Source organism: Lepisma saccharinum, chromosome 23 (genome assembly GCF_977018435.1).
Source record: "Lepisma saccharinum chromosome 23, izLepSacc3.1, whole genome shotgun sequence".
Lineage (NCBI taxonomy): Eukaryota > Metazoa > Arthropoda > Insecta > Zygentoma > Lepismatidae > Lepisma > Lepisma saccharinum.
Window position 1 is genome coordinate 29,910,062 of NC_139251.1, and position 26,387 is coordinate 29,936,448.

The 26,387-nt window shown below is 40.1% G+C and overlaps 1 protein-coding gene across 1 annotated transcript in view; it reads right to left on the reverse strand.

The window, feature by feature from the left end:
• The window catches only part of twz (BTB/POZ domain-containing protein twz), a 132,282-nt gene that overhangs the window by 19,111 nt on the left and 86,784 nt on the right, over window positions 1-26,387 (reverse strand). Inside the window, exons 2-3 of the mRNA XM_083144311.1 lie at window positions 21,831-21,941; window positions 17,534-17,725 (exon numbers count right to left, since the gene is read on the reverse strand). Coding sequence (XP_083000437.1) covers window positions 17,534-17,725; window positions 21,831-21,859 — 221 coding nt within the window. The 5' untranslated portion in view covers window positions 21,860-21,941. The remainder of the gene's footprint in view (window positions 1-17,533; window positions 17,726-21,830; window positions 21,942-26,387) is intronic.

Genomic DNA, 26,387 nt, shown 5'->3' on the forward strand with positions numbered 1-26,387 from the left:
CAATAAATCAGTGTAGACCTAATCTATTTTTAACTCACACTTCTTTTCTTTTCACACAATATTAGCCATCCATTCCAGCCTTGGACGCTGGTGAGGGGGAGGTACCCGACTGAAATTCGCCTCTCATAACTGTAACTTCTGGATCCGCCACTGAGCATCAGTGGACAAATGCATGTAGGTTAGGACTAAGAAACATGAAAATTTATATTTTTTTAATGTGCATTGTGACCTGTGTAGTACACAAACATGTAAATTAATTATTTTGTTTATATTATTCACACCATACTGAAACAAACATTTACTGGAGCGACGCTCTGCCGCTAGAAATGCACAAAATTTGTTGCTATTTATATCTTCCTTAAATCAAGTACCAAAAGTTCGAAATCTTCCTTAAATTCATGGCAGAAAGTTGGGATAAATAAACAAGCAAAATGGAAAGAATAGAGGAGACATGGAGAAGAAAGTGACACGTGGGAAGAGTGATTGAGAAGTGGGAGAGAGGAAAAGGGAGAGAGAGAGAGAGAAAAGAGAAAGAGAAGAAAAAGAAAATGAAAATAGGAAAAGATGTGGAAAGAGAAATGAAGAAGTAAGGGACAGAGAGAGACTTGGAACGATAAGAGAAGATAAAGAGAAGAGGTAGAGAGAGAGCGAGAGAGTAGGAGAAAAGGGAAGGAAGAAAGAAGAATTGGTAATTCAGAGCCAAACACATAAAGAGCTAGAAATAGAAATGTAGAAATGGAGTGAAAAGACAGAGACAGAATAGATGGGGAGAGAGATATAAAGAGGCAAGAGAAAGACAGAAAGAAAGAAGAGGAAAATAAGTGACAAGAGGAAAAATAGAGAGGCAGATAGGGAAGAAAGAAGAAGAGACATAAATAAGCAACGGAGAGAGAGAGTGAGAGAGAGAGAGAGAGAGAGAGAGAGATAGGGGAAGGAAGAAGAAGAAAAATACAGAAGCAAAACAGAGAAAGAAAGAGTTTTGGTTCCAGCATCACTTAATACATTTAGATAATCGACATATAAATTCTCCTGAATGATGTAGGAACATATCAAGGCATGTAATTTACCGAATTCGAAAAATCGACCATTGCGAGGGTGACTAGATTAAATCCGAAAAGCTGACAGTTTGCAACACTGTCGAGTGACCGGCAGAACAGGCTGAAAATAGGAATTTTCGTACAAAAGGACAATTCTCGGAGGCTATTGACACGAAATTGGAAAGCTGAAGATCGGAGACAATTGACCACAGGACCTGAGGCTGAATCTTCTTTGAGTGGAATTTGCTGACTTCTCAAAACCGTAATGGCGCTCATAAGATAAGCCATTGGCAATTAAGAGAACATAAAATAAAATGGACGAATAAATATCAAGTAGTGATGTCACTGGCCATCTGCTACAAATAATTGATTTTGGTCGGTGTGCTCGCTTCCTAATTGGATTCGGAGACATTATTGTTAGAAGGGGGAAACGGCAAAATTTAAAAATAATATGGAATATAGAGGAATTTATTAAACATCATTATATTAACGATACAGGTGATAATGTGTTATTTTGGGCTCAAAAAGTCCATCGAAATGAAATTATTAATTTTACAGTCAAGTTACTTACTTTAGCTAACTCAAATAAATTAATATTTCACGTTAGTGCATAAAAATATTTGAAAAATGCAAATTTTTCCATCATGTATGTATGCATACGAACTGTGTAGATTACTAATTGTTTCTTCCTATTTCTGTCCCTATCACTTCCCCTCTCTACTGCATTCTCCTCGTTTTATAATAGTTTCTCCTATTTCCCATTTTCTCCTCTCTATGTTTTCATTTCACTATCTCGCTCTGTATTTTCCTTTTCTTTCCTTTCTTTTCAATTTCCTCCTCCTCCCATTTCTTTCTCTCTCTCTCTTTCTGAATTTTCCTCTTGTCTCTCTCTTTCGCTCTTTTCCTGCCAATTCATTTTCTCTCTTTTGTCTTTCTATTTTTCTGTCTCCCCTTTCTTCTTGCTCTTTCGTTGTTTCTTTCTTTTCTTTTTTCTACTTTGTCTTCCATTTTTTTTTGCTTTTCCTTTATAATTTTTATTTGACGTCGATTTTCTTTCACTATTGGCTAATCGCGACGATGAGGATGTGTAATGATCAGATGAAATTGATTGAAGAGAACACCCATTCCCAGGCCGGGATTCGATCCCTGGAACTTCGGCGGCGAGCCTACTGTACTTTTTCTCATCGCCTCTTCCTTCTCACCAGTTTATTTTTTCTCATTCCATTTTTAACCATTTTATTCTTCTGTGTTGTCCATTTCCTCTTTTGTCCGTTTCTCTCTCTCTCTCTCTCTGTGTGTGTGTGTGTGTACGGATCTATTTCAACTATAAACGATTGTTAAACTGCTCATTCATTACTATTATTTGAAAACCTCTCATGAAGACTTATTCATGTGGACAGGCGGTCCAAGATTATTTCAGTTAGGTAGTCCCCACCTCGCTCACCACATGACGTCACCCCAGTTCAGTTAGAGGGAGATTATTCCATAACATATTTGGCTGTTATGCATTTGAAGCTTCAGAACGAGTCATAACTCTCGAAGCAGCCAATCAACGAAACGAGCCGCTGACGTCATCTCAACCCAGAATCTATCGCTAAGCTCGCTGCTCAGGCTCTACACGCCCACTAGGCTCACTAGACAGACTCGCGTAGTCCGCTGGAGATGTTCCGAAATTAATTCGACTCTACCATTCTCCAGAACTGGGAGAAAGTCACACCAGACAAACAACTCAACGAAAAAAAGACATTTCTTTTTTGAGTTCAGCTTCACCGAACCCTAACGAGGCAGGGCCCAACCACGCGCCTTTCGACGTAGTGGGTGGTTACGGATGACGTCATAATCCTGTCGAGGTGCTACTGGGAAAACTTGCTACGCATGCCCACCCAAGGCGCCTCCAATCAGTGGAAGAGACACCGTGGGCAAAAAAAAAAATCACCTATGGGCACTGCCTTGTTTCACACGCTTTGGTCGAAGTCTTTGCATTCTTGCCGTGTGACGGGAGATTTCTTTCTTTTTGAGATTGCTAACCATGTCTTCTCATTCTATTAGTGCGTAGGCTTTCGTGTCATACTTCAATCCATCAGCTCAGGAGAGTTGCATGAAGAGTACGAATTGTTCCTTTTTCCTTTAGGTACGGGGAGGGGGTTCATTGGGTTTGCTCAAATACTTTTTAAGTTCGCCAAACGATCTCATCAATCCTGCCTTCGATGTATCATATTAATGCACACAAACAATGTAATCTTACTTTTTTTTTACTGATTTCAATATGAACTCCGCCAGGAATCACGGCAAGAAATTAATAATACTAATAATACGACAAATTATTGTGTGTGCTCAGACCCCACGGGCTCATATAAGTTGACGCCACTTCATATATGAGCAAAAAAATTAATGTATTTGCTAGGAAATTAATTTTTTTGAAAGGATATATAAGTAGGGATGGCCACAAAATCTGAACAACGGATATCCGAATATCCGGATAATCCTATATTCGGATATCAGAATATCCAATATTAATACCGGATATGGGAAATCCGGATAGAAAATTATCCCGATTTGGCCATCCCTAGATATAAGTACATTATAATTATTATTATTAGTAGTAGTACTAATAGTAATAGTAGTAGTAACAAAAGTAAAGTACTCCCGCGTAGCCAAATAGCGCTCTCGCCTTTAGTTCGAACAGTCCCGGATTCGATTCCCGGTGGGAGCTAAAAAAAACTTGGTGTTGACCCAGCATCGCGAGGACAATTGGATAGCTGCTTGAAAAGAAGTAGCAGATTCAGACCTCGAAAGTCAGAAAACAGCGGCGATGGGACTCGATTCGCTGACCGACCACGCGCCAGGTTCAGGTTCGGAATTTTTTCCAGCATGGAGCGGCACTGGGGTTCACCCAGTTTCTACTAAACGGATACCTGTCGGCAACCCTGAGATTGTGAATGTGTGGGGCCTGGTGGGGCCCTACATACACAACCACCTTAAACCTTCATGGCATGTTAGAACATGTACAGTATGGTTTTACATGTTATCTTCATAAGAAAACAAAAAATAAACTTAAACAAAGTTTTGAGAACAATGATGAGAATTTTGTGCTAAGGTTTCCAATCTTACTAGTTGTTCCGTTCCCGTTTATTTTGCAGGGCGTGTGTCGGTTCTGCAGCGTGTGCAAATTTCTTGTTACTTTCTTCTACTTTCATCATCATTATTATTATTATTACTTTTTCTGATGCGAATGTTTATGTCGCAGTGCAACAGTGCCTTCTTTTTCTTTATTCGCTGATGTTGTTACACAAGTTTGTTATTTCTCATTCTTATTTTTCTTGTTTTGTATAGGAGCAACTACTTGAGTATAATGTCTTCTACTATTGTTTTTCCATTTTTCGGTTTCCTGTTTTCTCAGCCTTTTACGTTCAACAGTTGGCTAAACTAGAGTGTACGGTAATTTTTGTCCCTTGTTATTTTATTTTACGCGAATTAATTCAGTCTTATTTTTTCTACCGTCCCTTTTTTTAGATAAGTTCTCATAGAGTGCTGGTATTACCCGTTAGAGAACAGTTGCAAACAGCCTTTGTTTTCAATCTCCTGATAATACTCCTGAATAAAACAAGCATACGGAAACGGGTTTAAGATTTTTAGACAAATAACTCGACCCCCCCCTTCTTTTTTCCCCGTTTGCTAGTTTTGAAAGCACTTTGTTGCAAATTCATCTGTCACATCTCGCCTTGTCATCAAGGAATTCCGGGCTCGATACCCGGTAGAGGTACATAGTAGTTCGGATTCCACTTTAATCTGTAGGTCCAGTCCCGATTAGCCTTTCTGTGCATAAATTGGACAAAACAACAACAACAACAATTCATCTGTCACATCAAGATCGCACCTCACTGAAAACTTTTGTTTTGACGCGTGGTATTTATGAAAGATTTTTGCTTGATTTTTGGTAGTAAATTGCCCGTACGCCAAAGAAACATATCGGTCTTAAGAAATTTGCGCACGCGCTAATATTTGGAAAATGATTGATTGATTGATTGATTGAATTGCTTTTTTATACTTCGCTTCTTGTGCCACTTTTGGCTAATTTGCGAAGATGAGTGATGGTATGATGAAATTGGTGAATGGACACTCACAAACATCCATGACCAGGTCAGGATTCGAACCCGGGACCCCTGAATTGGAAAATGTTTTAAACCAGGAAAATAGTTGATACTTCGTGTTGGAAATATTCTGAGAAAGAGTGACAATTTTTCTTCTGGAAGTTATGAGAAAATCATTTTTGTTCTTACTAAATGTCCATTGGTGTCGTAATCAGTTTGTGCGAATTCCTTCTAGGTAACAATCAATGAAAATGAAACTCATTTCCTTGTAGTATAATGACGTTCTGACAAGGAATTCTTAGAAAGACAATCGAGGAAATAAAACCTTACGTTCCCTTCCCCTTAAAAAAGGCATACATGTACTTTCCTTCCCTGGATATGCTCAAACATGTCCCTGAAAAGACAAGAACACTGGAGCCGCGCCAGTGCTAAAAAAGAACAAGCAGCGTTATTCTTTTGTTCCACCTATCTGACGGCAAAACACGATGCCATTAGTGTCGAGATGGCCAGGGGGCGCTTTTCTTAGGCCAAATCCTTTTTTTCCCACGACAAGGCCTCCCTAGGGATACGAAGAAGATCACAGGGCACTGAGGTACCATTCTCATCATCCCGCCTATGTCCCGAAGGTTGGTTCCAGGGGGGAGCACCGCTGTGTGACCTGGGTTAGGTGTGTGGGAGAGTATCCAGGCACACGGAACTTATATATATGGACTGTCCTGGAGGTGTATCCCACGGGGGGACAGATTCCGAGAGCCCCTTGAATTATATATTTCCCAAGCGGACCATAACCGCTAGGTCGAAGTTATCAAAGCATGGGAAAGAGGACTAGGAATTAATTGAAGGCGGAACGGACCCCCGCGAAGAACAAATGACAATGTATGTAAATTTGAGAACCTTTAAGGTCTGCCTTCTATATTCCAGAAGTCGACCTTTGTACCTATTCGTGTGGGAAAACGTATCTCCATATATATTCTGGCTATTCAACATACTAGGGGAACATACCCAACGACGTAGCTAGGAGAGGGAAGGGTTTGATGTGGAGATCATATCGAGACGAGCATCGTTCTCGTTCGGCAAGTCAGGGTCTCGTCTCGAGTTTCGAAATGTACAGGGTGTCAATACACAAAATTTCACAGCGGATTGAGGTCATTAGGACAAACATACATTCTCTTCTTGATAATGCTTTTCGTGGGCAAATTGATATTTCTGTGTTGTTAATATTCACAATGAACCTTCTCGTGATAGCAACAAGAAGAAAACATCGCCCAGGGAATTTATCAAAGGTAAATTTAGGGTCAAAATGTCCACAAATTGGATTATTGTGAAATTTTTTAGAGGAGTTGCGAAAAAAAATATTTTCAAATATTACGGGCACTGTTTTATCCACGCGCTCAGCACCCTTCTCACATCGCACGGCATTTTTCTTCTCTAAATGTTTCACACAAGTCCAATTTACCGTCATTTTGGCCCTGAAAAAGACCTTACCCACCAAAACAGTGTTGCCACAATCTGGGAGCAAAATTTCCCCTTTTCGCCAGATTTTTTCCTTCTTCTAAAGAAACCATGTAAGTAGTAGTTTTTGATTGTTCCACGATCGTATACGTATATAAAAAATAACAAATGAATGACATGATGCTTTTAACAAGTCTTCGCTCTACCGGTCAAAATGCCTCGGATTCGACTCTTGGTCAGGCATGAATGCGCAATTGTATTTGTCCCATCATTAATTTCATAAATTCACCATTCATCCTCATCGTCGCTATTAACCGAAGAGGTAGAAAGCGACGTAAAGTAAACAATAGGAATATAAATAGGCACATAGGCTTACATTCAAAGGGGTGGAAATAACTAGCAGCAAAAAATAGTATGGGAGTCTTATATACTTTACTGGAATAATATCGAAAACACACAAAGAGCCTCATCTCTAAGGACACGAACCCAGCAATAATCTGTCTTTAAATTCCTCTGCAATTTTGATATGTTTGATCGAATTTCCCTTCATTTGGCAACACTGCCGTAGATGAACATCTACCCTAGTTTCTACAGCAATCGCATCACGATTAACAGCATTCGAACCGAGGCATCCTGGTGCCGCAGCACAACACAGAGTTTGGTAATTGCAACTTCTGGAAGTATGGCGAGTACTCGCACTTACTCGCGAGTACCCGCAGTCGTACTCGCAGGATGACTTTTCTCATACGTCAGAAACTACTTTGTGCCAACAAACCTTCTTTCGTGGCCTCCAGCAGTCTATTTCCGAACAGCTAGAGGGAAGATGGAGGAATGGACTTGTATCGACTATTTCGCAACGAAATTCCCTAGCAACCCTGGAGGATGGCAGTGATTCCAACTTTTGTACTCTTCGTGTAGATATATAGGTAGGGACGTGATGTTTTCGTTGTATTTTTCTTTAAATTTCGATTTTATTGTATTTTTTACTGCAATTCGGTGTTATTTTTCGCGGTTTAGGGCAAAATTCGGTGTTCTTAATTTTAAATTTATGTTATTTTTACATGCGTTCTTACTGTTCCTTCTATGCTTAAGATTTTCACATTGCTTTAGTTCTGGAAAATTGAGCCAAGCTTTAGTTTTAATGCCAAAAACATTGTGGCTTACCTTTGTGAAAAATAACAAAATTTCTTCAATTTGGAAAAATTTTTCGTCTCATCAGGCAGTAAATATGAAGTGTTTATTGAATAATAACATCCAAATCTTTGAACACAATCATACACATCACATTTCCCTAACAGTGCCAAAAAATCCCTCTGCAACCTCAAGACACAGTTTTTTTACACACACACATACACGCCTTCCCCCTCTTCGAAACACAACATGTGCTTCTCCCTGAAAATTTTCCCGTTCTTACGAAATTTCCCTTCTGGAAAGATCCCCACCCTCCAAGCGATTCTATTTCAGGACGAGGTTAAACACTGTCAGTCATGTCTGTGCCAAACTGCAATAAATGAAGCGTGACAATCTCTTTTGAATCAAACTATTACCAGCTAAACTACAAATGACAGATCTAATAGAGCTTCAGGTAGTTTTGTTTGAACAGAAGAAATGTTATTCCCAGTTTATATTGCATATTTCGTGGCGTTTTTCGTGTTAAAGTGTAAAGTTCGGTGTTATTCTGAAAAATAGCATAATTCGTGTTATTTCGTAATTCCGAAACACCGAAAACTTGTCTCTTTTACCTACCCAAATAAATTTTAAACGCTTTATGAGGTACTTGAAGAATTTCCAGCTCAGGAAAAATCCGGTAACTATTCTCCAAGCATCGGGGTATTATATAAATTGCAATAGCCCCTTCCTCAAGTGCCAAAGGAGGGGAGAATTCTCACTCAACCCAAAAGTGTCCGTGACTGTACCGTATATTCTAAGTGCTACCAGATATACATTTGAATAGTGACCAGACTGGAAAAACAAACCACGCATGTGCCTACGTACATACACGTACGCAAATACACATGTGTGTGAGTGTGTGCTACAGCCTACATCATCTTCCTTAACATTCTAGTGAAGAAATTAAGCTGTTTACGTGATTTTTTCCCCTTTTTTTGCGTTTTGCGCGAATTTTACCATATTTTCTGAAGAACTTCGCATAAATCGTAAATTCTTTACTATGCGTTCGGTAACATTCTGTCGAAAATAGTTTTTTACGAGTGCAGTCGTATACATAGTCACAGTTCAGTAGTTATGACTATTCCAACAAACGTTATCGAAGGTTAGACCCCTCCCGAAAAAAAAATTGTTTCGCCCCTGGATTCACTTGTGCATGTAAAAAAGGACGTATTTAGGGGGCTCAGGGGATTCCGGACCTCCCTCCCCCGAAAGACTTACCAAGTACTGATAAATATATATTTATTTAGCGTTTGTTGCATAATCTACGTTTATTTATTTCTGCCGAACTTAGAAGACGACGATTAGGTTGGGATCATACGGGTTTGAATGACAGTAGCGCAGAATATTTACACAAACTACTATTTATAAAAATATGCTTAAAATATTAATTAGGAACTTTGCTTTTCGTCAGCTGGATCAAGGGTTGGCAAAATTTGTTGTTTTTTTAAAAAAAAGAACAAAACAAATTGTTTTTTTTTGTTTAAAGATGTTTTTTTGTTTTAAACATAGTTTTAAAAAACATGTTTTAAACAAAACAAAGTCAACCTTTTCCCAGTAAATTATAATTAAAGTCGTTAAAAATACTCATTTGTATGAGTACAGTGGCGACAAGGACAGTCTATTTCCCTTTGGAGATAAGGTTTACCATACTGCAGGGTAGGGGTGTGCGGGACAGAATTTTTTGGGTCGGGACGGGAAATTCTTTAAATCCCGACATTCGGGACGGGGAAAATTCTCAATTTTCCGAAATAGTCGGAAAATTTTCGGGACGGGATGTGTTCGAAATTTCCCAAAGCTCTTGAAATCTCGAATTCTACACGTAATTTCCATCTTAAGTGCTTGTTTTTGCACTTCTGGTACAAAATCTAACAATTTCCGATATGTTCCAGACATTTACAATGCAGAGAACGTCTAGAATTGACGACGTTTTAAAATGACCATTCGGAATTTACAGACTGCTTGGGACCCCAAAAAGTCGGGAAATCATTTCTGGAAGTCGGGATCGGGACGGAAATTTTCTTTCCCGATCCGGGGTCCGACTTTTCAGGATCCCGCACACCTCTACTGCAGGGACAAAAGTTGTGGGTAATAAACCCCCTTTTTTCCGCCACTACTGAAGTAGGTTAGGATTTATATTCATCTAAATTTCAAGAAACTAAATATTATAGAATTAATATCCTCGTCCTGGAAAAATCAGGGTGAAATATTTCCTGCTGCCTGATCAGTTTATATAGCAGAAAACAACCTGCAGTGTCATAATAGATTCTCCAGATCAATTTATCTTTCAAAGCACAAAATTATGTTACCAAAAGTAACCATCTGCGCTTGATTCAGTTATACAAACCAATGAATCGTATCGCAAAAGAAAAAAAATTCACGTCATGATCAAAATCACGCATTGTGCATTCAGATATTAGTTTCCATTTCCAGCTTCCACCAGTCTCAAACTTACAGGACGATACGAAACAACAAGGAACTGAGAAGTTTCGATTTCTACAGTAAAGCACGGGTCCTTCTTGTAGCACAACAATTTTGCTACCTTGTGCATACATAGCTAGCCTGCCTAACCTAACAACATAGGCATTTAGCCTAAAATTAAAAAGCTTTCTCCCGTGACGTCAGAACATAAGATTGCTCAAGTGTTGTGCGATAAGTGAGACCTGTAAAGCACGGATTAATTGACACAGATTCAAAGAAAAACAGGGTTGCCCAACAAAAAAATTATCACAGACTATAAAATATCTACCACCAAAATGTGTTTTAAACACTTGTAAAAAAAAACATGTTTAAAACACATTGTTTTAAACGTTTAAAACATTTGTAAAAAAAACAAAGCCGTGTGTTTTAAACGTTTGAAACAAAGTGTTTTAAACATGCCAACGCTGGCTGGATCTAACATAATGTTTTGTTATTCAATAAATAATAAATTATTTATCTTTATATTTTTGCCAGGACAGTCCGTGTTTCTAAACCGGGGCAAAAATACTTTGGAACACCCTGAATATTTCCTCTATACTCTTGTCCCAGAAGTCTGTGGAGCAAGCGGACGGAAGCAAGTCCTCCGCGCAAGTAGTGACTCGAGATGGCTCGGCCAATGAACACGTGGAGGGGAAAGGGACTGCAGTTACCAATCGTTTGCAGTAGTGCACAATGCTTCGCTCCGTACACTCGATTTCTCCCCTTCTCTACCATTATGAGCGGCGTTGGGGACAGATTGCAATGAATGGTTTAAATTGCTCCGTGTTTCCAAACCAGGGTGCATTTAGGAACACTGGATATTCCCCCCAAACATGAAGTTGAAAAATTGTTCCGTGTTTCTAAACCAGGTCACAATTACTTTGGAACGCTCTGTATATTTTTCATAAAGAGTTTAAGTTTCTTCGTATTTTCAAACAAGGGTGCAAATACTTAGGAACACTCTGTATATTGTACATGTAATTGTCGTGTATGTTGTTATTTTCTGTTGTTAATACATTTCAATGTAAAATGGCTAATGCTGTGGTTGAAATCCTGTGTTAAATAAGTAATAAAGAGTTGAAATTGCTTTGTGTTTCTAAACCAGGATACAATATCTTTGGAGCACTCTGTATATTATGATAACGTGCAAAGCGCGAGGGTTCTTTTATCTTGCTCCAGCGACCGGAAAACATGGCAAAGGATCATGCTATGCCGTAACAAAGATAGAAGTATGGAACAGAAGTACGTCCGTACATGGACGAGGAAAAATAAAATTATGTTGTTTTTTTATTCTTCTTTTGCGCGGAGTATCTTCGGTGCAAAACCTGCAACGAAGTTGCTTGGAATTATCACAAGCAGCCTCATGCTTACAAAAGGGCCAGTGTTCTCTGAAGAACCTTCGCCCACGGGGGAATACCAAACGCTGCTCTATATAAGGAAATCCGCCCCGCGGCCAGGACCGGTGTGCTATATGGGAGATGTGTGCGCCAGCCAAGAAGAGAATTTCAGTTCTCCGACAGGGTTGCCAGGAGAGCGAAAATTAGCATGAATGTAAAATAAATTAAAATTGACAAACGAAATGTTTTTCCAGTTTTTGTTTTAATTCAACTTCATGCACAGATAGACTAATCGGAACTGGATCTATAGTTTTAAGTGGGATCCGAACCACTATGTGCCTCCACTGGGTATCGAACTCGGGACCCCTTGATTATACAGAGACGATTACGCCATCGGGGAGGCCCGAACATATGAGAAATGTTTCTTTAATGTAATTTTTTCTTTGGTTTTAAATTCTCGTATGAATGTGGGAAATGCAGCGGACGGTTTTGTATCGTTTAATTTTGAAAATCGCATTTATTTTTGCCAAATTCTGCTTTTTTATGGTCCTTTTTCGGAACGAGTGATTTAAAAACTAAACTAATCTCCATGACGCAACAGCCCTTCAAGGCCCATGGCCTGCCAGGGCCGCATTTTCATTGGGCGAAGCGTGGTAAGAGCATCGAATCCCATCACTGTTGCATCCATGAGCTACGACCACCCTGAGAAACAAATTCCGAAACAGGTTAGGAAGTGGGAACAAATTTCACCAGTGAAATATGGTCCACCTTGAAAATAAAGTTAAAAAATCTTAGAAAGGGGGGACGAATACCACACACCGTGAAAAATGTTCACCCGTGCGAAATAATTTTCGAAATTTCACCAGTGAAATGTCGTCCCCCTGGAAATTAAGTGAATGGTATATATATAGGGTATATTACATGTAACTGCCCTCCCCAGAAAATATTTCTCACCCCTCTGCCTCAACACTTACTTTTTTCTGGCGTCGTCTCTGTTACGTGGTTGGGGATTGCTGTTTGAGCGCGAATACAAGAAGAATAGTAAACAAGGAAAATTATAACATTTGCGTCCATCAAGCATGGGCGCATGAAATTCTGTTCCTTCCCTTGGCGTAGAAATCTGTAGAAAAAGTCTGGATATAAGCAACTACCCCTTTCCAAGATCGCTAGGCAATAGAGTCCCATACAGCCCTATATAGTTCAATTTGTTTTGCAGAGATGTGCAGAATGTTACTGAGTCTAACATAGAAAAAGTCCGTAAGAGCGAAAATTAATCGCTGGAGATAAGGGAAAACATTCTAAAGCAGGTTATCTTGTTTCTATAATTGTTTTCGTAGTTCCAACCGTTTTTACGCGTTATGACATTTTTTTGTCACTGGTTTTGCGAGTTCGCTAAAAGAGATCTACTATGCATTCGTACTGATACAATGTGTCAAATCTTCATGAGAAAACTTGTTATTTCACACATATATTTGCATTCCAGTCATAGTAATATACGCGAATTATTGCGAGGGCGTTGCAGGAACATGATAACTTCAAACTGGAGCAATGTTTTTTAGAGGACAACACTATTACGAGGCATTATGTACCTCGTTCTCCCCTCCCGGAAAAAAATACCTTGCTTACACTCTTTGGAGAATATCCTGCCGATGCCCATGGAGGTGATACGCTGTACTTACACTGGTGCTCGAAATACAAGAAGGGAACTCGTGGAGGGGGTCACCTCTCCAGTGAAGAAAATTTACGTAAAGCAAGGGTTCCCAAACTTTTTCGTTTCACGGCGCCCTTAGTGTTTCAAGATTTTGCCGCGGCGCCACAAGTCAGAATGTAGAAAGAACTATCTAACACTTGCAATAGTCAATTTATGTGGAGTGAAAATATTGGAACATTTCGCGGTTCCCTTTGGGAACCACTGGCGTAAAGTATTCCCAAAGCTAGGTTAATTTAGGTAACCCCCACCATCTTCATGTTGAACCACATGAGTAGCCTTCACCCGTCACTAACCTCTATTACACGACTGTATTCTTGCAGACTAACGAGGCTCTGGCGTTTCAATCTTTGTGCGAGGCTTGTGTTGTGCCCTGTTCATGTGTGTTTGTGATTGTCCTTTCATCAAGATCACATTATCTTTCATCCCAAGTGCATTTTTTAAAAAACAAAATAATATAGACACCCATTTAATATAATAATAGAGATACTTATTAAACATAAATTATAATGACAAAATGAAATAAAACTGAAATACAGTGGAATGAATTCCAATGTGAATAAAACACCAAATCTTATATTTCCTGCAGCGTAAACTAGATGGCAGAGCCACTCAAGTGTTAAAGAAACATACATTTTAGGAAATTTTGTTGTACTTTAGCAGCAAATTCTGGAATTTTCGGCTGCCATCTTGGATTTTAGCAGCCATTTTATAATTGTATACCAAATCTGATAATTTAAATGGACTCCTAGTACTCTAAAACATATTTGTGGACTCCTATATTACCTTGCAGTGTCAACCGATTATGTCTGCAGCAAAGTTACGCTAGTTTTAGCCGCCATTTTGAATTTCGTTCAATTTGGCGGGAAACAATGATTTCTCGACATGTTCCCACATCCAAGTTGAAGCGTATACATGACAGCTACGTGCATGCCAAGTTTCATGCTTTCTTCCGGAAAGGACCGTAACTTTTGTAGTGGAGCTGCACTATACAGGAGCCTACTACCAATAAAGAGATAGCCTATTATATATAAGGTTAGCTTTCTTCTTCTCTCTTTTTTGAAGATGTAAGTTCAAACTTCGAACTTACATCTTCAAGCTAACTCAAAGTTGGTTTGGTAGACACATTATGGCTTACTTCGACTTTCGAGCATTGCATTCTGTAAGCTTACAACTAGTTTATGAAAAGCTTGCTGTAACTTTCAATTCTGGTAACTAGATTGCTGGATGCTAATAGCTTGCCATGACAAGCTTGCTGCTAGCTACTTCGCGAAGCAAGCTGTCTGTGCTATCTGGGTAATCAAGGGGTCTCGGATTCGATGCTTGGTGAAGGCACGTATCACACTGTAGACTGTAGGTCCAGTTCCGATTAGCCTTCTGTGCATAAAGTGGACTTAAAAAAATCAAACAAAAAATAACTCATCTCCACCCTCGCAATTAGCCAAAGGTGAGAGTAGAGCAATGTGAACTAAAACATATAAATCAATCAAAAACCTATCACCAAAGTCGACCAAGCATCTCTCCACTTACGATTTACGAGACACAAGAAAGAAACGAGCATTTTCAACTTGATCCGAGACCGAGAACATCCCTCCCAATTGATATCAAGTGCTGGTAAAGCTGCACTATCACTTGGGCTCGGAAGTTGATGACCTAAAGAATGTTAAAAAATGACCTTACAATAACGAAAAAGAAAAGATCAAAAAATAAGAAATATGACCAAAAAATAATTTTCGCTCTTAAAATCAAAGCTTGGGTCTTGCATAAATTACAAGAGAATAGTTGATAATTCGATAAAATTTGTTGTTTGGTGGTTTAAACTACTGAAACAAAGGGGTAAAGCAATTAAGTACTAATGTAGTTTTCCTTAGTTCAAGATTATATAAAATACTATTTTCCATTGACCGCATTTTCGATTAATGGCCAACTTGCTAAGAAGACTATATCAGGAAATTTAAATATGTAAGTTATGTCCGCAAATTTATTTAAAATTCACGAAACAACTGAGGAAGCGGAAAATAAACCTCAAAATTAAAGAAAAATTAAATAAAAACTGGAAAAATACTGAAAAATGACCTAAAAGCTGAAAAAGACCGATAAATGCAAAAATAAAAACAATGTTTTCTGGTTCTAACTGAAGGGAAACGAACTACTACCAGGTTTAGCATTATTTTCAAGGCTCAGAAAAAAATATAATTTTTGATCAACTTCCGAGCTCTAATTATCACGCATTCAGACAACTATCAAAATGAACTATATAACGGACGTTACACTTATGCCCAATACTAGACACGAAATGACAAGAGCAAAGTGGAATTTCGGTACTTGTGCATTACCGTCACGCACATAAGAAAATTATACGTGAGTATCTGGAAACCCTGCTCTTTTACATTGTTTTGTGCTGCAAATGCGTAGTGATTCAAGCACAAAGAAGGCCCCTGGGCAAGAGGTAGAAACGGACTTTGTATCCTTAGCAAGAGATGAAACACTACACTCGCATGGAAAGAGGACGTAGCTTGGAAGTGGCCGGTTGTGGTACAGGTAAAAATCCCTTTGGTTTCTTGTTAAAGAAAAGAAGAGGAAAAAATATCGCGGTGTTGTGTTACAGAACTTCATCCACATGGTTCTCTTCAGGGTGATGGGTCAAAGAAATGAAAGAAAAAGGAGCAAAAAAAAATCTGGATTTCTCTTGCTGCGGAAGGCTGGTCGAAGAGATGCAAGTGGGGAACCTTGGGCGTGCTTGTCTTTATTTGAAGGACTCATTTGTAAAGAAACACTCCGCTAAGAACAGGATGTGAGTTTTAACATGAGGATTCACAATGCTCCGCCTTTGTGCGTTATAGAAATGACACACAAAGCGGTCACTGGTACACATGTCCAGAAGGTATGGAGGGAGAGGCTGTACCAAACAAAATTTGACAGTAACACAAGTATCACTTGGAGATATCTTTGTGTCCTTGCGTACATGTGGGTTTCTGTGTGCGAAATTGGGGGACTGCATGAAGACTCTGCACAGAACAGAATATAGAGTTTACAAACAAATGGGTGTCGAACTTATAGTATCACACTCCCTAGGCCGGTGTAAAAATGTCTTCCTCTCACTCTTAGTATGTGTGAATGAGCTGTGTTTAGAAGCTCATCCCTCACTAATTACAAATTGAAATACAGCTATGGATGCAACCAGTGACTGAAGCGGAAATTGTTACCTGGCGTTTGTTTGGTCGTGCCTTGAGGTTAGCTTAGGGATGCTCCTGTACTTTAAGATTGGCAATTAAGCAGCTGGGCGCTGGGATATGTTTTGCGAATATATTACTAGCTGGTGGTATCCCATCACACCCCCTTCACTTCGAGCATTGAATGCAACACAACGCTAGGGCAGATGTTTTAGAACATCCTTTCCAATCCTTTCGAAAAACCTCTGTGATATTCCAAAATCTGTGAAAATACATATTCTTAGAATTTCTACTAGAGCAGTCATGTGAATCTTCGTGTGGTTTGCTTTCGCTACTGTCTAGATATTTTCCATAGTTTCGTGGTTATGTAAGCATTTTGAACTATTGATAATATCTATAGAACAGCGAAAGCAAACCAAACGAAGATTTACATGAATGCTCTAAAAGGAATTCTGAGACAATGAAATTTTTAGATTTTGGAATATCACAGCGGTTTTCAGTAAGAAGAGGAGAGTTCGAAAACAGCTGCCCTGGCATCGGCCGTAGCCTTTGGTGCGAACTGTCCCCGGTTTTATTTTCTAAGGAAGCTCTAAGTATGTTGTTGAGATCAGTTGGAGAACTACTGGAAAAGAAGTAGTGGGCTCCGGACTAGAAAGTCAGTAACCATATACGATCGGATTCAATGCACTGGCGACGCGTCACAGCGAAATGACCCCAAGCTTCTTTCAATGACCACTGACCACACGGAAGTTGATTTTTACATAGAAGACCACATAAATATTAATTGAATTAATAACATTAATATAAATAGTGAAGGTAAAGTAAAAATAAACGAAAGGAGAAATCCAGGTCGCATAAAGATCGGACATTTCAGTCAACCGAAAATAAAGAGTCCTCCTACGCCAGTGACTACTGGGTCCAATTACATGAGAGACTTGACGAAAGTTCCGAGCCCCATGCCGGGCGCCACAATTTTGAAAAATTCTGAATTAAGCAGCCGGTATTTTCATATACGGTGAGGTTTATTTAATTTATGCTTTCTCTACGTCACTGTTTCTTAACATAGTTGATGGAACGAACAAAAATTTTAAAAGAAAACTTTACTTACTTTGTAAGCGTTTCCAAAGATGACGTATAAATGGTGCCACCGACGTCTATGTGGACTGGCGCCGTGTACCTCGACGCCGCCGCTACGCAGGGTATCCCTGTAATTTTGTGATTGTAGTTAAGTCCAGGGGGCGTTGGCGACGAAGAATTAGACATTGGCGACGTCGCTGGCGATATGCTCGGCGAAAGCAACCTGAAAGTCAAGAAGCAAAAATGTAAAATATGTATTTAAAAGCAATGGGGCATATTCTTTTGATATTTTAAAACAAACTTGTGCAGGCTAACTTTTTATCGTATTGCAAAAATGGATTCAAGTTGAAATATTTCCCGCTAAACCAAAGATAAAGTCAAGTTTAAACCACGCAAAGTTGCTATTTGACCAATGGTCAACATTATTCAAATTAAACCTAAGGATAAACCAAGGTTCAAACCTCGCAAGTTCCTACTTGGACAATAGTTAGCATTTCTAAAATGAAACCTAAATATTATGCAAAGTTTCTAATTGGACAATAGTCAATATTTCTAAACTAAAATCCAAAGATAAACTGGTGTTTTAACTTCTCAAAGTTTTTACATGAACAGTGGTCAATATTTCTAGAATTTATCCTGAAGATAAACCAGGGTTAAAACCGCGCAAACTTAACTTGAATAATTGTCAACATTACTCAAATTAAACCTGAAGATAAACCAGAGTTAAAACCTCGGAAAATTCGTAATTGAACAATCAACATTTCTAAAACTAATCCTAAAGTTAAGCAAGAGTCTGTTACAGGTTGCTAATTTAATAAATAACTAATTAACTCAACTAACTCAACTGAGCTGAGCTTAGCAACGCAACAACGAAGAATCTTTCGCCTCACCTGCTGGGCGAATTAAGCATCACATGAATTATAATACGGTCAGGATAAGTGCCTAACAGTCGGAGTTACCGAGAATAAACCTAGGAGGATATGATTTTAAATACCTGAAATGACGTTACATAATACTACGGTGTTTCTGAATATACACATATATTAAAGCACAGATAAATAGACATCACATCTTGCCCTCTTTCACTCGATCTCACATTCATTCTCTCATTCTATGGCATATTGCGACAATATGACAAATACAAAGGTTAGATTACTTACTACTTTGACCATACTCTTGCTCTGTCTTGGCTACATTGCCTTTTACAATTTATCGTTTAGGATTTTAAGTATAAAGTGAATAATTGTTCCTTGTGCGAACCCCTTCTATCTTTTCTGAAGGTATAAATATATTCAATGAACTATTGTTTGCTGTTAACATAAACTCTCATCTTTAAATTGATTATTCCGCCGGAATACCGATGCCTAGGGATGCCATAGCACTGATTTAAGTTAATTAATGATTTGATTCACGCAGATTCGCGGTAGATAGTCGTCATCTCTCTCACACACGCGCATGGTAGGATCTTACCTTCGCTGCATTCCCTCTGACCTGGGTTGCGTGAAAGTGGTCCTACAGTTCTGGAAGACATCCGCACTCCAGGGTTGCACTTCGCGGTTATCCTGGTTGGCGAAAGTGGATCAGTCGGCAGCTCCATCTGGCATCATCGGATCCTGGCTTCACTCGTTCACTTCGCAGGGACGTCCAGGACGGTACCCGTACACTGTCGACTCCATACGACAACTTGCGCAATAATAGGTCAGTTCTTCGCGGTCACTCGTAAGTACAGATACGCGACTTGGGCGATGAGACGAACTTACGCGATGAGCCATTCGCGGTTTCACATGGATATCAAATGTTATTAACTTTCACTACTTAGGACGTTGTTTCGGACGATTGACACGGGTGGACGTGTCTGGCGTTATTCTCACATACCACACGTATGTGCACGAATGCGTTGACGGTGAGGGGGAGAACGACCCCCTGGTTCTATTCTGCTCTACTCCATGGCTCTGAAACACTCACTCGAGGAAAACAAATCCAGGCCTCGAGTCTGCTTGCAACTCGCAGCTCGGTCGCGCGTAGCTCACACTCCGGTGGCGATTGTAGGCAAAACTGTGCAAAACTGTCTCTCGCTATTCCAAATCATCCCTTTTATTCCAGATTTGAACGTAGTGACGCTGTACCCTCTATGATCAGGTGCTTGTTTATTGTTTCTGGTGCTTTGACCGTTGTCCTCCTATCCTGGTCAATGCTCACTCCGGTCCTTAACCTCTGGTATCAGCCCCTCGCGCAGAGATTAGGTTAAATCTTCCTCTATTGTATTCAGTCACGGAAAGCAAGGGCAACTCAGTAGGGTAGCGTCTCCCTTTCAATTCAACGATGAATCTTTAATAATTCATAAATCCCGTATTTCTGTTCTGATTAGGCTCAAATCTTGGAATCAGTACTTTGATGATGTGTTCTTCCGCTGGTTGAAATCTCATCCAATTCGGTCCATTGGTTTAGAAGTTGCATTTTTCTTGTTATTCCCATAAGAATGCATGTAAATCCGAATTCGGGCGAAAAACGGTGGTTGAGCAAGCTAGTGCTGGCTAAGACAGTTCGCTAGACACCTGTATTCGCGACGGATATTAATATTACCAATTGCAATTAATTCCTACTAACGGGCAATTAGATTAATTACTTGTCACTCAATATTTGACCGTTATAAGTCTAAACCACGCAAAGTTCCTACTTGAACAATAGTCAACATTATTAAAATTAAACATAAACCAGAGTTTAAATCGCACAAAGTTGCCGCTTGAGCAATAGTCAACTTTACTAAAATTAAACCTGAAGATAAACCAGAGTTAAAACCTTGCAATGTTTCTACTTGAATACCAGTAAACATTTTTAAATTAAACGTCAAGATAAACCAGAGTTAAAGCTACTAGCTGTGAATATACAGCTGGAGTTTGAGAGAATATTTTAAGTTTTACGCTAACTTCTAAGTACAAAGGAATAAAATAGGCTGAGATCCGCACTTTAATTATAACTCCAGTCAACTCTCACTGATTGGTACTGTATATCGCAACATGGATATTACACTGAAGGCTCTCACTATGGCAATGATGGCTCTTATGGAGATTGATGACGTTTGTTTTAAAAGCCGAGATATGTCTTCAGCTAAGGGTGTGTTTAGGTGCAGGGGACATAGAAACGAAAGCCGATTATCGCATTCTGATTGCAGCGACGTGACTTTGAACTCGTTCTAAGGCTGAAACGACCATCTTCGATGGAATGGAAATTACAGAATGAACAACTCGCGTGTTCGCAGCGTGTTAGGGTCAGTTGGGGAGGTTAGGTTATTGCGTGCCAGCAACCAGGTGAGGCTTAATAGACTTGTAATTTGCGATAAGTGTGAAAATGACCGTGAACGAAGGAGGAAAAAGAAACAGAACAGAAAAAAATACTGTTAAAGAATAAAGAGGTGTGGATGCATTGTTCTTGCTCAGTCTACGCGTGATCTTTGCAGTGATAAGACTAGAAGGAGTTTACAAAACGACAAGGCGATGAATGAGAGTGGGGAGGGAGGCTAAACTGTATTGTTAATGCGTAGGGCATTTCTTTTTATTATCCATAAAAGTATAAATTGCTAGTTTCCCGCTACCTGTCTTCACAAGCAGTAGCTGTCATAAATCCTTCAGCTTGGCTAGTGCTGTCTTCCGAGTTAACACACAGAACCATATATGGACATACCAACAATTAGTCTTTGAAGCTATCAATTAACTTCTAGCCCAGGGGCGTAGCCACTGGGTGGGTTATGTTGGGTATTTCCACCACCGTGAAGTAGTTCCTTTCCCCTCAAAATTATTTTTTTCAATAATCACACACGTGAAAAGCAAAACTGATAGAACTAAATATATAGCAAGAGTAAGTCTAATTGATAGAAAGAGATAGAAATATTGGAAACCAGGTCAGCTCGGTGATCGACTATCGATCTCACAATCGAACTTCCGGGGTTCCAGTCGGGGCCTGGGAATGGGTGAATGTCCTTTCATAAATTTCATCTAATCATCACTCATCCTCATAGTCGTGATTAGCCAAAAGTGGCAAAAAAGTGACCTAAATTAAACGAATTCAATAAATGAAAAGAGCTTGGGACTACGCAAAGGTGAAATATAGTGAAGAGGTTTCGAAAAATGAGCCATCACATTGCTGCATTCAAGTATAACAATGCTACTTAAACACCTTCACTGCCCTTAACTGACACAAAAATAACACAGTATGATATTTTACTAAAATGACTCAAATTTTGAAAACTCTTATTTTCTGGGTCTGAGGATGTTAAAGTTAATATATGTGGCATTATTTATTACAGATAATAAAATCGTATAAATACATACGGTTCGCTTTTTGGAAATTTGTCGCTCATGACGCCTAGCAGTGCGGAACTTCTGCTATTTCGTCCCGTAGGCCAATAGTTGTCTTCGAGAGGTCTCTTGGTACGGATCGAACTGAAAGAAAAAAATTGAAAATAATAATAATAATAATAATAATAATAATAAGAGAATTACAGCAGCACCGACAAAGCATATACGAAACTGACAAAGAAATGAAAGCAAACACAGGCATTTGATTTTGCACTTGCCCTTCAAAGAGTCAGCGAAAGAGCTACATTTTCCTCGAAAATTGGTGTTAGCACCGAAACGGCCGATATTCGGAATCACGACGCGCTACTTTCTGGACACCCTGTGCCATGAACGACCTTCCCCCTGCTTAAAGTCGGGCAAATATGATTTAACTGATCCAAGAGTCAAAATAATCTTGCATTACAGGCGAATTTCTCCCATAAAGCATAAGTTGGTCATGTTACTATAAATTTTGTAGCTATATAATTTTTATTTTTCAAATTCCTAGCAGCATTGTTTTATTTAGCGAAAAAAATTATAATCAAATTAGAGTATTCAAATTTTAACAAGGAACTTGAAATCGGTTGATAAATAGCCTAGAAACAAGTAACATAAAAATATGAATTCCGCCATTTTGAATCCAATTTGGCGCCTAAACACCAAAATCAAACACAAGGTTTCTAGACAGCTTCGATGTGCTCTCTCCAGTGATTCTAACAATGATCAAATTACAAGTGTCAGTTTTGAGATATAGACTTCTGAAAATGGGTTCAAATATGTGAACAAAATTTGAGCAGGCAGGATACCATTTAAACAGCTTTACGATATGCCCATGGCCCATGAACTGGAGAAACGCCAGCCTCTGAAATAACTTTATTCAGTAGATACAGCTTGCTACTTATGAATCTGAAACTTTGCGGGTTTCCATGTGGGATAGGTATGCACAACCTGTAGAAGTTTCATCAAAATTGAAGAGGGTCGAGCAGGGACCCTAGGCCCCTTGACATGGAATGGCCCATATCTGCCTAATGTACAGTCACGGACACTTCTGACTTGTGACAATACCAATGTCTCTCACTGGAATAGTTACAACTCAGAAGTGCCCATGACTGTACGTACCTTCTTCTCTTCTTTGTTGCCTCGTGTCTTAATATTACCAATTATACTACAGCACAAACAAACAGGTACGTCATACTAACGTATATGTGTACAGCTAGAGATGTATTGAAAGTATATAAATGGAAGTTTGTGTCCTGTATGGTGGAGGCAAGATTCTCCTCTACGTTGCATGTGAGTCACCATTTCTAGATTACCAGATAAACCTTAGTTAATATGTCACGTGTATTTAGTTGGCACGATAGTATATCAACCCATTTTCATAGCATCTCTCAGGTTACGCTTGAACTACCTGTTGAAATTTTCAAGTTCTGCAACTTCCTGCTACGTGCATTCGGTAACGGAATTAGAGATTTCAACAAACGTTAGACGATTTTTAACCAGCTCACACCACCCAAAGCCTCCAATAGCATTGCTTGCTCCCTAGCCAAAAGCTTCATGTGTCTCCCTTGAATACTTCATGAATATAATCTGACTCTACCTTCGAAACAGGTTTACATGTAAATATACCTTGGAAATAAATAAGAAAGATTTTTCGTTATTTAGACCACTTCACTTCAACTGCCAGGTTAACCGTGACATTGATTGATGTATTTTGCTTATTTCTTGCTTATTTCAGCTGCTTCAGGATACTTCAGTCCAGAAGAGGTAACGAAACAAGTTTAGACTTGTACGCTAGAGCTTTGAATAAAATATTTCAGCTGCTTCAGGAGACTTCAGTCCATAAGAGATAACGAAACAAGTTTGGACTTGTACGCTAGAGCTTTGAATAAAATATTTCAGCTTCTTCAGGAGACTTCAGTCCAGAAGAGATAACGAAACAAGTTTGGACTTGTACGCTAGAGCTTTGAATAAAATATTTCAGCCGCTTCAGGAGTCCACTCGATTGTGTTCTTAGGCTCTGCACTGCATGCAATGTTTTCCTCAACCTCCAATACCATATGTTGTACGCCAGACATAGCTTCTTGTGACGAGGCTGTTGGACAATTCTCCGTCAACTCTCAGGAGATGAACTGTGGATTGTTTTCACACTAAGGATTTGCCAGGTGACCTGATTTTTGCATATGAACTCTCGAAACAGCACAATAACGATAATAACTATAGCAGATGCGTCATGTTGCAGTTTCGTGCACGGGTCACATATGCTTATGTCAGAAGATGGAGAGCTGCAAACGGATGTGCCATTATGGGATTCTAACAAGGTTGCCTATTTCGGTAGCTGGTTGAGTGACGTACATACCTCGCAGCGGTTCCCAAAAGGGGGAGGGGAAATAGAAAAAAATCAGCTGGAGATCCCTCAGCTTGTCACACATGGATACAAAAGCGGCCAGACTCAAGTCTCCGAGCAGCATAGCCCGAGGGCAGGGCGACCCAAGCTATGACCAAAAGAGGAATGGGCAACAAAGCGTCAAATGATGGCTGGAGGTCGAACGAAACTTTCTGGAGGTCAAATGTGTGACGCGTCCCATGTTTCCCCCACCCCCGGAGGGGAAAATAAGGCTTGGTTCTTATTGTCCCTGGATTTTTTTTTACCTTGGGGGGTCGCAACCAGAAATTCCCTCGGCGAGAAGGGGGCTGACCCGTCCTCGGGGTGGCAACTCATTTCCAGATAGCATCTCTCTCGGAGAGATCCTCACCCCGAGCTGGCAGGGCAGTATTTCTCGCACCGCCTCGGGGCTGCGACATTCCTCCCCCCCTCCAGTGTGTGGGCATTCAACAACACCCATTCCCGAGTCTCTCGTTGTTGCCGTGTCCTTCGAGCCTGGCGGCTACCTCCGGAGACAATCGACAATTTGACCAATTCGAGCTGGATGGAGCATCAACGTGACATTTGCTGTTCGGAGACCACCGAGTGGTCTTTTGCACCAAAGGAATCGCGATTCTGATTGTCCTCATCGGCCGATAATTGCTCGGCATGTGCAGAAGTATGGCAACGCAGTGAAAGTAGATTTCACCCCGAGGGCTCTGAAGTTGGTGCTGTGGACCTTTCGTCTTCTTCTTCTGTAGAAATTCCCCCCTCCGCCTTTCCCCCCTCGCGCGCCACCCGCGGGCACGAGAAGCAAGTCCAGGTGAAGTCGAGTCTGGCAAGTTCCAGAGAAGGACCCGCTGGCCTTCCAGCATCCACTCTGGTTGCCAGGTTGCCGTCAGCGTTGCGCATCTCCCTTCGGTGGTAGTCAATTCCCTAATGACGATCTCGCTGGAGAACCCATGGCGCGATACCGCACATCAAAAGGTTCTCTTTCTCGCGAACCGGTGTAAGAACGGACAGTCATCCGAAAGTGACCCGTTTGTCCGTCCGCAAGTTCTAGGACGTGAGTGCAATGCCACGAATATCAATGGGAGGCGTGCCGCCACTGTCCCACCTATATTGGCTGGACGACGCTGGATAAATACGGATGTGTTCATTGGAAGGAAACACACCAAAGGAATTCGTAGCAAAAATGATAGTCACGTGTCGTCTGCATTTAGATAATAACATAACATCTATATGCAGTCGATACGTGACGATCATGTCTACCACATGAATACGCGACAAAACGTACCTACTACCTGGTCGGCTACCTGCGAAGGGTCTTCGAATGAGTCTTGAAATATTTGCGATGCGACAAAACGTACCACTTGATGGGACGGCATCAAAACTCATTTACCGAAATTAAGATTTTACGATTTTCTCTAGTTTTCCTGAGTTCCATCACACTTTATCCAGGCTTTGGACAGTTCCACACTGTTATTGACATTTCCGCGTTTTACAACCAACTATTCACAAAGTAATCAAAGAAAAGAGTTAGCTTCGCTGATTCTGTGGCTTGAGAGTGTATTTCCAGCCATCCATCATAAACGTCCTCCGTTTTTAAGAAGGCCAGAGCGGTACACATGCGTATATGCAAACTGATTTCCTCATTCTCTCGATAATCGACCGAACCGAACCTAACCTAACCTAACCTAAGAGATCAAAGTCGTAATAACTAATGAGGTAAAACGAATACCCTAGCTGGGTGCTGGATAGTGCACCGTATTGGAATGTCTGACATGTCAAGGGCAAGTTCAAGCGTTTTTCTTGAAGTGGTACGTTTTGTCGCGGAGTAAATATTTTGAAGTTATTACTGGATCCTTAACAGATAGCTGTTTATCTGAGTGGTACGTTTCGTCGCGAGAACCCAAGTGGTACGTTTTGTCGCTGGTACGTTTTGCCGGGACACCCTATCACATGGTTCTCGATATCATTTTGCAAGAGCAGACAGTACCCATCATTGGTACAAACATGCAGCAAACATGTATACTTGACTTTTGTGCAAGGCATATTATCGAGCTTCGCGACAGAGTGGTTAGCACAGTGCACTTCGACGGAGCCTGGGCATGGGTGTTATTTGTGAGTCTCTATTCATCATATCATTTCTCATCCTCATCTTCGCGATTACCCAAAAGTGTCAGAAA